At 45.1% G+C, this 13,360-nt stretch overlaps 1 protein-coding gene across 1 annotated transcript in view; it reads left to right on the top strand.

Annotated features, from left to right (window-relative positions):
* The window catches only part of IQCA1 (IQ motif containing with AAA domain 1), a 175,243-nt gene that overhangs the window by 2,222 nt on the left and 159,661 nt on the right, over positions 1-13,360 (top strand). The window contains 2 exon segments of the mRNA XM_030916569.1: positions 7,681-8,005; positions 11,413-11,523. Of these exon segments, the coding sequence (XP_030772429.1) occupies positions 7,681-8,005; positions 11,413-11,523 (436 nt within the window).

Here is a 13,360-nt window from a genome sequence, read left to right on the forward strand (position 1 = left end):
CGTTATAGGAAAACTGCCAAGCTGTAGAATTAACAGTCTGGTCTTTTTAACTGTTATATTCAGTCTTCTCCATCCATAATCCTCCTGACTTCAAAGTCTGTCATATCTCTAAGTCATATGCTCAACTCTGAAACCAAGCATATACTTCTAAAAACTGTTAAGTAGTCTTATGGATAAAATACTACCTTCTGTTTGCAAGGTGCATTTAAAATTCCCGGAACACTTTCACACCTGTTATTCCATCTGTATTAATCTGTTCTCACACTGGAACAGAGGAAAGAGGTTTAATTGACTAGCAGTTCTGCAGGACTGGGAAGTCCTTAGGAAACTTACAGTCGTGATGGAAGGTGAAGTCAAACACACCCTTCTTCACATGGCAGCAGCAAGGAGAAGTGCAGAGCAAAGCGGGGGGAAAAGCCCCTGATAAAACCATCAGATCTTGTGAGAACTCACTATCATGAGAACAGCATGGAGGTAGCTGTCCCCGTAATTCAATTACCTCCCACTAGGTCCCTCTTACAACACGTGAGGCTTATGGGAACTACAATTTAAGATGAGATTTGGGTGGGGACACAGCCACACCATGTCACCATCCCACAGTAGTCCCTGGAGGTATCCAGAGTTGGTCTCATCATCCAGGTTTGCCAGTGGAGGAGCTGTAAGCACGAAGAGGTTGAGTGACCTCCAGGGATGAGCTGCTCAGGACACTGGTTTCTATTTTAAATGTGGAGCACTTTTACCTTTGAAAACCACCTTGCCATATCCGGGGAAAATAGAGACTATGTCCACGCAGAAACTCATGCAGGAATGCTTCTAGCAGCATTATTCAGAGCAGCAAAAAAGGCGAAAACGACTCAAGTGTCCATGGGCTGACAAATGGATACACAAAATGTGGTGTATCCGTACAAAGGCAACTTGGCAATGAAAAGAAATGAAGTATGAAGTACGCGACAGTGTGGATGAACTTTGAGGACACCGCACCGAGGGAAAGTAGCTCAGCACTGAAGCCCCTTCTTGTGTGATTCCACTTCTGTGAAATGCCCAGAATAGGCAAATAGAGCTGGAAATTAGGTTAGTGGTTGCCAAGGGCGGGGAGGAATGGGGAATGGAGAGTGACTGCTTCACAGGTGTGGGTTTCTTTCCCAGTGATGAAAATGTTCTGGAGTTAGATAATGGTAGTGGTTGCACAACTCTATGCTAAAAACCACTGAATTGTACACTTGAAAAGAGTGAATTCTATGCCGTGTGAATTATCCCATCAATGCTCTTATGAAAAATCATCTTGCCGCCTCTCTTGTCTCATTTGACCTTCATGACTGGGCTCAGGCAGAAGGAGGCTGAGGCTGCAGGGCGAGGAGGTGGGGTGCAAGGCCAGATGGACTGAGCGCAAAGTGGGGGCTCCCCAGGATGGCGTGGCCGAGGCATGGTGTCCAGGTCCCTGGCGGTCCGACGCGTGAGGGGGTGTGGTCACATGGAGAAACATCAGGACAGCTGGGGAGCAGGAAGCCAGAGACAGTCTCAAGGGAAGAGGGTCTGGCGGAAAGAGATGACGCCGTGTCTGAGCACTGAGGAAAACAGGTAATGATGCAGGGATCCCTGTGCTTTCAAAGCTGCCAAACATTTTCCTGTCAGCCAGGAATCTTTGCCTGGTCTCTCCAGACAGGGATCCCTAGACAGACTGCAGATGGGGAAGAAAGAAATGGCAGGACCCAGAAGGCTGAAGCCACCAGGACTGTCTTTGGCCACAAATTCCAGTTATGTGTCAGCTCTGTGAGGCCCTGGAAAAGTCCTGCTTCTCTGACCCAACTGAAGCCAGTGAGGGCTCTGACCTGGAGCAACTGGGCTCCCCTGGGTGGGAGCCCACAGCAGGTCCAGACATCCAGAAAGTCTGGCTGTGCTCTGCCCATCAGGTCGGCTTTGGTTTCCCCTGGTGGAAGCAGGAGCCTCTTCAACCCAAGATCTCTTGCTGTTGTTGCCTTTGGGTCTTTGTGGGGTTCAGGTCACCCCACCTGAACTTCACGGAGGCAGCCTCTTTAGGGTATTGTACAAACTTAATGCTTGTTGGTGTGGCCAATGTTGGAAGTAGAAGATGCCTTTTAACTTTTACTGCCTGTTCCACTCCCATATTTAAATATTATTACTAGATTTGTTTATAGTCTTTAGTCTATTACTGAATTCTTGGCCATATTAAATCTGTATGTATGTCTCAGGAGTCTTCTGTCTTTATAGCCTTTCTTTTCTTTTTTTGAGATGGAGTCTCGCACTGTTGCCTAGGCTGGAGTGCAGTGGTGCGGTCTTGGCTCACTGCACCTCCGCCTCCTGGGTTCAAGTGAGTCTCCCGTCTCAGCGTCCCGAGTAGCTGAGATTACACGTGCACACCACCACACCCGGCTAATTTTTGTGTGTTTAGTAGAGACAGGGTTTGCCTCTTTAGACAGAAGCAGATAGTGCCTTCTGCTTGTGCTGATCTGTACCCAGCATTCTAGAATTTCCTTTAGCTAGATTTCATGTGGCTCCCACCATGTGAATTCTTAAATATTTAATGTTCTTTATTGGTGCTGTGAATGGGTTTCTTCTTTCACTTTTTTCTCTGCATTAAAGTATTGCAATTTTGCTGTATTTTTTTTTTTTTTTTTTTTTTCTGGAGTGTGGTGGTGAGATCTCGGCTCACTGCAACCTCTGCCTCTGGGTTCAAGCAATTCTCCTGTCTCAGCCTCCCAAGTAGCTGGGATTACAGGTGCCTGCCACCATGCCCGGCTACTTTTTGTATTTTTAGTAGAGATGGGTTTTCATCATGTTGGCCAGGCTGGTCTAGAACTCCTGACCTCAAGTGATCCACCCACCTCAGCCACCCAGTGCTGGGATTACAGCCGTGAGCCACCACGCCTGGCCTTTGCTGTACTAGTTGATGTATTTTTGTTACTGATTTCCTGGGATTTTGCAATCATGCCATTTATAAGCAATGGTGTTAAAAAAAATGGTTTATATTACTTATGTATCTCCCTTGTCCTTTTTTACTGCTAATTTTGAGGTCATATTTCTAGCGTTTCTCCACTGAAGGTCCATTGGGTCACTGGTTTTTGGCGCTTTGAAGAAGTCGTCATTCTTTTTTCCCTGGTGTGTGGGGATGGCATTTTTAATCAGGCCTGTGTTGCAAGTTACAATTTACTGAGCATCTTCTTGGTATCTGTGAAACAAGCTGGGGTTTTTACTGCTCCGTTGCTGTCTGGAGTTATGCTTCCCTCTGTGCTGAACTGAAAAGCACTCCCGCAATCACCCCTCCTGGGTTAGAGGCAACAATTCTTTTGATCTGGAGCTGTGGTCTGTTTTTTAAGTGGAATTTCAGATCTGAGTTCTAAACAAAATTAGCCTGTAATTTTCCTCTTGAATGTTGTCCTGGCAGGTTTGGGCCCCAAACCCTATTAAGTCCACAAAGCAACTTGAGCATTGCTCTATGTTTTATGCCAACAGTTGTCACACCTGTTAGTATGTTCAGCCCGTGTCTTCACTCAGGCCAGTGAGTGCCTTGGGTTTGCTGTCCCTTCTCGGGGCCTGGAAGTCTGGACTTGGAAAGCTCACACTGTGCCGAGCTGCGGGTCTTGATCATTGTCCACAGCCAAACCGTTCCCTTGATCATCTGTCATCTTTGCTTCTTCCAGCCCCTCCTGCTTGTCTGTTTGAGGTGGGGCAAGCAGAATGTCAGAGGGTCTCAGGAGCTTTGAACTGGCATGAGGTTTTGCTTTTGTTGTTGTTGGTTTGAGCGATGGTTGTCGCTGTTCCTGGTCAATGTACTTGTTTATTAGTCCCTAATTCTGCCAGGAGTCAATGTGTGTTCTGTGTGATATGGTTTGGATTTGTGTCCCCACCCAATTCTCTTGTCAAATTGTCATCCCCAATGCTGGAGGCGGGGTCTGGTGGGAGGTGATTGGCTCATGGGGGTGGATTTCCCCTTTTGTGCCATTCTCGTGATAGTGAGTTAACAGGAGAACTGCTCGTTTAAAAGTGTGTGGCACCTCCCCGCCTTCCTCTTGCTCCTGCTCCCGCCATGTGAGATGCCTGCTCCCACTTTGCCTCCACCATAAGTAAAAGCTCCCTGAGGCCACCCCAGACACAGACGCTGCCATGCTTCCTGGACAGCCTATGGAACTGTGAGCCAATTAAACCTCTTTTCTTTATAAATTACCCAGTCTCGCCGGGCATGGTGGCTCACGCCTGTAATCCCAGCACTTTGGGAGGCCGAGGTGGGCAGGCCCGACCTGAGGTCAGGAGTTCGAGACCAGCCTGACCAACATGGAGAAACCCTGTCTCTACTAAAAATACAAAATTAGTTGGGCGTGTGGTGGTGCATGCCCTCCCAGCTACTTGGGAGGCTGAGGCAGGAGAATCACTTGAGCCTGGGAGACGAAGGTTGCAATGAGCTGAGATCACGCCATTGCACTCCAGCCTGGGAACAAAAGCGAAACTCCATCTCAAAATAAATAAATAAATAAATTACCCAGTCTCAGGTATTTCTGTATAGCAGTGAGAGAATGGACTAATACACTGTGCCAAGTGGAATTCAAATTTTCTGATAATAACCTTCTTTCTTATAATAAGCTAGTCTGGAAGAGTGCCCTTTCACTAGCAATATTTTAAATATTGCTGAGTTTTGAGAAATCTGGCATTCGAACATGCTGGGGATGGGATTCTAATGGCAGAATTCAGTGTCCTGACTCAGTGGGGTGTTGGGGGGAAGAGTTTTGGTTTTTATGCTCAGTCTGTTTGCTTGTGATGTAATTACCTCTGTGTCACAGGACCCCTCCTTCCTCATCTACTTTCTCCCTGACAAATGGGAAGCGATGAAGTCAAGTGGTTTAGAGGGTAAACTCTGGAGCCGGACTGCCTACATGTATATCCTGCATTCAAACTGTGTGACTTTGGGCAGTAACTTCTCTTTGCCTCAGTTTTCTCATATGTAAACTGGGCTAATAATTATGTCTACCTCATAGGGTTGTTGTGAGGATTACATGAGTTATTACATGGAAACCACTTAGGACAGTGACTCACAGCATATAAATGTAAGCTATTACCGTCACCATCGTCATCATCATTATCATCCTCATCATCTGAACCCAAAAATCTTGCAGACATCAAGATATGCTTTTACTTTTTGGCCAGAAAGGTGAAAAAAGCACATATAATCAGTGCTTCAATAAATGATGCTTAGTGTTTAGGGAAGAATGGAGCATGTTTGAGAAATGGCAGATGGTGAGCCTGGGGCAGAGGGTACCTGGAGGGGATGCTTAATAATGACCTTGGGAATGTAGAAGAGAGATTCCCAGTCAAACAGGGTGGCTAACCATGCGTACTTGTCTCCTCTTCCTCCTGAATTGCCTCCAAAATGGCAATAAAGGATTTTAAAGCTATGAACTCACAAGGACGAATAAAACATTTGACAAGAGATACCAAGAAAGTGCAGGAGGCCAGGCACAGTGGCTCAAGTCTGTTATCCCAACACTTTGGGAGGCCAGGGCAGGTGGGTCACTTGAGGTCAGGAGTTCGAGACCAGCCTGGCCAGTGTGGTGAAACCCCATCTCTACTAAAATTAGCCTGATGTGGTGGCACATGCCTGTAGTCCCAGCTACTCAGGAGACTGAGGCAGGAGAATTGCTTGAACCCGGGAGGTGGAGGTTGCAGTGAGCCAAGATTGTGCCACTGCACTCAGTGCTGGGTAACAGATTGAGACTCTGTCTCAAAAGAAAAAAAGAAAATGTGGGAAAGGGACAGCAGGCATGGATGAGAGGGAATGGAGGAAGGGCAAAGAATGTGGGACCTGAAAGCCAGTGGATGGGGCTGGGGTGATCAAAAGCCAGCTGTTTCCCTGGGAAGAGAGACGGGGGCATGGTTCTTCTGGGATAGGGCTGAAATTGGAGGACTGCTTGCAGATCTGTATAGGCCACATTTAGGCTGCCAATCACTTGTACACCCCAGAGAGCAAGTGGCCAAGCCACTAGCCAACCAGGCAGAAGTTGGCCCATGCAGCCAACCTGGACTCAAGACGCCAGGCACAGGTAAGCATGGGAATGAGTGGCTTGGCTGAGAGTAAAGAAGAGGTGAGCCCCCTTGATCGACTTGCTTCTCTTTCAGGGGATTAGGGCTGCCCCCCAACCCCCCTCTTTAGCATAGGGAAAGACCTTACAGAAAGATACATTTTTGGGTTTCTCCTTCATCAGTCATCAGGGCTCTCCACACCCACTTTCTACAGTGAAGCTCCTTCCCAGACACACTGACTTTCCAGTTCACTTTTCAGTCCTGGTTTTTGAACATAAAAGCAGAATCAAAAAATCACCTGAAATTTGGTAAGGGAAGGTGGGAATCTCTACCATGAATGTATTGGCCCTGGCAGGGAAAGTGGGGACACTCGTGAGGGCCTAATAAAGGGACCAGTAACAAAGATGTGGACATAGTCTAGGGAAACTGGTCAGGGATGGGGCAGTATTCTGGGGCCAGCCAGCCACAACAGAGCCACCACCACCCTAAGGCTTTGGTGGAAGAGCACACCCAACTTTTGTTGCCTCACCAGGGTGTGGACAAGACGGTCATACTCGTCTGCTCTCTGGCTTCCTCTCTGTTCAATCGACTAACTCAGCTCACTGGAATGAGGGCAGAGAGCCCAGCTGGTGCATTCCATAGAACTCAGCCTCCTGGGCCACAGTCTACACCTCACCTCACTTCTTTTTTTTTTTTCTTTTTTAAGACAGAGTCTCGCTTTTTCACCAGGCTGGAGTGCAAGCAGCATGATTTTGGCTCACTGCAAACTCCACCTCCCAGGTTCAAGTGATTCCCCTGCCTCAGCCTCCCGAGTAACTGGGACTACAGGCGGGTGCCACTACGCCTGGCTAATTTTTTTTTTGTATTTTAATAGAGACGGGTTGGCCAGGATGGTCTCAATCTCCTGACCTCATGATCCACCCGCCTCGACCTCCCAAAGTGCTGGGATTACAGGCGTGAGCCACCACGTCTGGCCTACACCTCGTTTCTTACACTGTACATTATGGTTCTAAGATTCTTAGTGGTTGCCTTTTGCTGTACTTCATTCATTCATTTTTCACAGCTGTGTGATAGTCCATTGGTGAATTTACTGCAATGTATTTATCCACTGTCTTATTGGTGTACATTTGTGTTATCTCCAGGTTTTTACTATTATTTAAAAAATGCAAGTGATCATTCTTGATGCATATTTACAAATTTCTCTAGGGTATAATTATCCTTTCATAGGGTATGCACACATTCAACTTCATAAGAAAATGCTGCATTACTTTCCAAAGTGGTTGTTCCAATGGATACTTCACCAGCTGTGTATGTGGACAGATCAGTTAACTATTCTGGATATGGACTCTGTCCTCTTTTAAATGTGTATAATAGTGACGTTATGGGCAAAGTGAGGGAAAACTTTATATCATTTAGACAAAATGCTTTTAAAACTCTTTATTTGATGATAATAGTGTTGGTACATAGTCAGGAATCACAAGGACATCAGAACAGGGTATAAATTGTCTAACAAGCCTTTCTACTACATAACGATATTCTTAGCTCACACTTGATTTGGTGTTACATTTTGCTATACCAGAGGCCCGATGTTTATGTTTTACCAAGCAATTTTTATTCACTGTGTCATCTAAATTCTTTATCTTCCCCCAGCATGTATAATAAGATGTGGCATCAGACCCAAGAAGCCCTCGGTGCTTTACTCGATAAAGAGCCTCAGAAGATGGTTGAACCACAAAGAAATCAAGCTTTCATCTTTCAGACGTTGGCCACCTTCTACATAAAGTATGTGCAGATCTTTAGAAACCTGGAGAATGTCTACGACCAGATCGTCCATCCCCAGAAACGAATACTGATCAGGAAAGTGCTGGACGGGGTGATGGGCCGCATCCTGGAGCTGAAGAACGAGATGGTGGAGCTGGAACTCACGGAGTTCCATTATTTCGATGATATCCTGCAGGATCTAAAGCTGGCTCCTGTAAGCACGCTGTTGTTTTCTTATTAGTTGCTTTTTGTTATAAATAAGATATGTAGCCCTATACCCAGTACCCTGCAGACTTCCTGTCCATGTTTACTAGTTGCTGTGTGGAAAATCTAAACATTTCCCTTCAATTACACCATGCTGTCGTGGACAAGGATTGGGTTCCCTTTGTTTCTGGTGCAGATGCATCTGCACACTTCTTGGCTGTGTTAGGCACTGCAGTGGCCATGGTCTTACCTGACACCGTGGTGTCTGCACGAGGCTGTTGGAATGCAGTGGGCCGGCCCTTTCATCAGCACCCTTGAAGCACAGACCCTCCCAGCATCCAGTAGCAGAGCCCGTTCCTCTGTTTCCATGGGAATCTCTCTGTAGCTTGTTGGTCACAGGTTCCCTATTGCCAGGTGGATGCATCTCCTCCTTACTTTGGGACAGTGGTGACCCAGGGGAATGTATGGCTTACATGGCAGTGGGCCTCAGACGTCAAAGGAGAGAGAGCTCATGTGCTTGCTCTCCCTCCTTCCCTCTGCCTCTCTTCCCCTCCTTCCCTCTCTCCCTGGAGCCCTCCCTGCTGGCACCTGGCAACCACAGCCCCCTCCTGCAAGCAATCGGCTCCTGCTGCCCTCTGACGTTCCTGCTGGGCACAGGGCCTCTCTTCTGACTTAGGCTGGTTGGGCTGCCAGGGCCACTGGCCACCTCCCCTCAGTGTCATGGTCCTGGGAGCTCACCTTCATTTTGAAAGGAACATTTCCTTGAAGTAAATCAAAAGGAGAAAGTCTTTAATTTTCTACATGAGTGTTTCATGTAGAAACACTCAAAAATCCTTGAAGATATTTGGGCTTTTATAAAGGTATCTTTCTTTCTGAGATAGGCTTTCCTCACAGTTATTGTTTTATCAGAATGGAATAATGAGAATAACTGAAATGAATGAAGATGTTGACGATTATTCCAGAAGTTTTATGCTTATTGCATTCATCTGTAAGAGCGTGGGCCGATCACCAGATTTGATCTGCTGTACTTTACTTACCAAAGTGACAATATGAACAATTCAGGATCACTGTGAAACAAATAGTTATTAAATCATATTCCTAAATTTAATTAATGAAGTAATACATATTCCTAAATTTAATTAATGAAGTAACACATATTCCTAAATTTGATTAATGAAGTAACACATATTCCTAAATTTGATTAATGAAGTAACACATGTTGCTAAATTTAACCAATGAAGTAAGATTACATTTATTAGTTGAATTTCAGGAATAGGAAGTCATGCCCCTGTTGTGAAGGAATAGTGCATTTAGGGCTGTATGTGGCAGCCCCTCCACGGCCTTGCCTTTCCTGCCGCATCAGCCAGCCCCTCTGCTCCAGGGACATCATCTTCCTAAAGGCCATGCAACTATTGCTGTGGGGACGGGGCCACCAAGCACCAAGAGGAGTGACAAACAAGCAGATGGCATCCAGGAGGCCTTCATGCAGGGGGCGGTCAACAGTGTTTCCCAGCAGTCCTGGAAATAGTGACTGAACCATGTGCTGTCACTGAATCCCACATGGTTAGGATAGGCTGAAGGCAGTTTCATTCTTGGCCACATCCCCAGGACTGACAAACACCCAGCTGGGTTCCTGCCCTTGGTTCCACGAGTTCCCCAAATCCTTCCTTAAACTGCCCCTTAGTCCGAAGACTGTTTGTAACCTGCCACATGGGGAAACTTTCCTAATGGGCCCACCTCATAGAGAGAAATATATGTGGGAAAGAGCCTTTCTCTACTGCTGGAAGTTTCCTAGATTCCACTCCATAGGGAATGAGAAACCTCAGGGTTTCAGGGATGGACATGAAACGCATCATGGACGACTAGTATCTTTCTTTGCTTCTCTTCCATTCTCAGTGACTCTGTTTTCTCATCCTCAAAATCCTAAGTATAATAATTTTTTAGATGGAGTTTTGCTGTTGTTGCCCAGGCTGGAGTGCAATGGTGTGAGCTCAGCTCACTGCAACCTCCGCCTCCTGGGTTCAAGCGATTTTCCTGCCTCAGCCTCCCAAGTAGCTGGTATTACAGGTGCGTGCCACCACGCCCAGCTAATTTTTGTATTTTTAGTAGAGACGGGGTTTCACCATGTTGACCAGGCTGGTCTCAAACTCCTGACCTCAGGTGATCCACCTGCTTCAGCCTCCCCAAGTGCTGGGATTGCAGGCATGAGCCACCATGCCTGGCCAGCTAACTATAATTTTGTGGTACCAAATGGACCAGATGGAGCTATAAGATAATGAGGTTTTGTCTTCAAAGTTTTAAAAGTACCACACTTGAATGTGCTTATTAATAAATAAAAATCACATTAAATCAAAGTGTCATCATTCTTCTCCAACTGCGCTCTCTCCTCAGGCCACACCCACCCACTAGACTCTGCTAGTTCACTCTCCAGTCACCCCCAGCACTCCATGAGCCTCAGAAAGGTTTCGTGTTCAAAAGACATTGTCACCTCCCAGAAGTCATGGGGATACTGTCCCACCAAGTCCTAAAAATGATACCCTCTTAGACCTAAACGTTTATTTAGGGGAAGGCCTATCCAGAATTCTCTGGGCTGGAGGGAGGTTATGGGAAGTCACACCTAGAATTGGAAAAAAAAATAAGGTAGCCAGTTCTGAAGACAAAGACTTTTGCTTCCCTGTCAAAACGGCCAAGCAGGTCTGACAGAAATTCTAGGATAGTGTTTCTCAGTGGAATTGGCCAAGGGCATACCTTTATCCTTAAAGAGCACTTCTGTACTCCTTTTTACTCAATTTGGACTGGTAAATTTTCATCTGACCCCCCCCCCCCCCAGTTTGAAATATTTGGTAACATGCACAAATGAAGGATAGAAGTTTTTTTATATAAAAATAAGTTTCATAATAAAGCAAACTACTTTTGTAAATAATTTTTGCAATGGGGTAATTTTGGTAAAAATAAAACCAAATTATTAGAGAAAAATGTGACCATTTACATACAAATAGTCGATGGTGCTAATGATAAATTATTAGGTTTAATTCAAAGATCTCTACAGCTTAATACTTTACTACTCCAATTTGAACCATTATTTTAGGTAAAACGAGGTAATATTGTATTTCTTTAAAGAAATCCATTAAGTAATCATTAGTTAATTGAGGCCTAATTGACATGAACTCCTGATGCTTTTCTGTAATGATTAAAGCAAGGGGCATGGTTATGATTTTCTTTTTGACTTTGTGTCTCTTTAGTGAATGAATTCTCTTCACTCTGCTGGCCTCATTTTTTTCCTTAAATGAAAATGGGAAGTAAAGCAAGCGTCTTTGATGTGCACATCCTTACTGTATATTTTAAATAAAGTTCAAGTCCTGGAATTGTGACAGAAATGTTCTTTTTTTATTCTTTCTCTTCTCTAGCAACAATTAGGATATTCCCATACCCAAGTATTTTTTGAAGGAGAAGTTGGAAGTAATAAAAGGAAGAGAGAAAGTTCTTGCTCAGATATTAGCCGACAGCGGAATAGATACATCTGACATGGTTTGTATATCATTTTAACAAACATTAATCCATCATCTGTGTAACTTCCTTTTTCTGCTGCTCCTAATTGTGTGAGCAACACGTAGGTTATTTTCAGTTTGAGGGGAGAATAATCCCTCCCTCCTTGTTGTACAGTGCATAAGAAGTTGCATAACTTTTGGACCTACCTTTGGTGATATATAATCATTATTTTTCAGGAGCTTAGAAATCGAGATCAAAATGTATGTTTTGCTACTTGAATCAGTATCTGTTGATTATCAACTCAGTCTAATGTTTCATCTCAAATTCATGTAGCTGAAGCTAGAAGCTAAATGTTATTCATGTAAAATAATTAAGTGCTAACGTAACTTACTAGGAACTTGAAAGTTACTACCCTTTCTAAAAATGTTGATTGGCCTTTTATAACTGCAGGCTGAGTGGATACGGTTTGGCAGTGTCCCCACCCAAATCTCATCTTGAACTGTAGCTCCTGCAATTCCCATGTGTTGTGGGAGGAACCTGGTGGGAGGAAATTGAATCGTGGAGGTGTGTCTTTCCTGTGCCATTCTCGTGATAGTGAGTAAATCTCACAAGAGCTGATGGTTTTATAAAGGGGAGTTTCCCTGCACAGACTCTCTTGTCTGCCACCATATGACATGTGCCTTTCACCTTCTGCCATGATTGTGAGGCCTTCCCAGACACATGGAACTATAAGTCCATTAAACCTCTTTCTTTTGTAAATTGCCCAGTCTCAGGTAAGTCTTTATCAGCAGTGTGAAAACGGACTAATACATTGAGTGACACTTAGATCATCTTGAATGGATTGTCATTGGGGGAAGAATAATCCATAAAGATCCCTCCTGGGAAGCAAGGAGCAAAATCCATTTAGTTCTGTGTCCTGATACCTCTTTTGTCCCAGGATTTTTGCAGCTGCATCTTTTTCCTGTTTCCACAGATGTCTTAGTCCTGACTCTCATGACCACCTCTTGGATTCTTGTAATCGTCCCCCATGCAGCCTACTGGTGGGGAGTCTTCTTCCCACCCTTTCCACAGGGCACTGTCCTATCTACCTTCTGGCAGGTCTGCCTATACATTTCACTAACTTACTGCCTCGCCCCTCTAGCTAGCCTTCATGGCCTAAGCAGTAAGGCAGCACTTGTCCATTCAAGCTGGGACACTCCAGGGTGAAAGGGGCACTATGACTAACTATGCTGAGGCTGCAGCTGCAGGCCAGGATCCCAGGGTAAACCAGCACCTGCAGTCTTTCTACAGATAGCCCTCATTGGGTATTGCCAGCCTGGGTGATGGTGTTAAGGAAGATTCATTCCAAGTATATGCTGAGGATGGCAAGAGAAAAAAGTGCCCTATGTGCCTGCCTCAGAAGACAGGTGAAATGCATGCCCTATATTTGCCAGCCCAGTGCTGTCTCTCATTTTCCATAGGCATGTTCCATGCTGGATAGAGGACTTGTTCTTCTCCCTTACGTACCTGCTTATCAAAATGCTACCCATTCTGCAGAGCCTAACTTGATACACCATCCTTCAAGAAACCTTTCCTGACATACTGGCTTAGTCCATTTTGTGTTGGTATAACAGAAAACCACAGACTGGGTAATTTAAAGACAATAGAAGTTTGTTTTGCTTATGGTTCTGGAGGCTTGGAAGTCCAGTACTGAGGAGTTGCATCTGGTAAGGGTCTTCTTGCAGTGTTATAACGTGGCAGAAGGAATCACATAGTAAGAGAGCAAGAAGTGAGGGGGTGAGCTTATCGTTTTAGCAGGAAGCTATTCCCTGGATAACAGTATTCATTCATTTTGAGAAGAGAGGCCTCATCACCTTATCACCTCTTAAAAGTCCCA

This window comes from Rhinopithecus roxellana, chromosome 14 (assembly GCF_007565055.1).
Source record: "Rhinopithecus roxellana isolate Shanxi Qingling chromosome 14, ASM756505v1, whole genome shotgun sequence".
Taxonomy (NCBI): Eukaryota; Metazoa; Chordata; class Mammalia; order Primates; family Cercopithecidae; genus Rhinopithecus; species Rhinopithecus roxellana.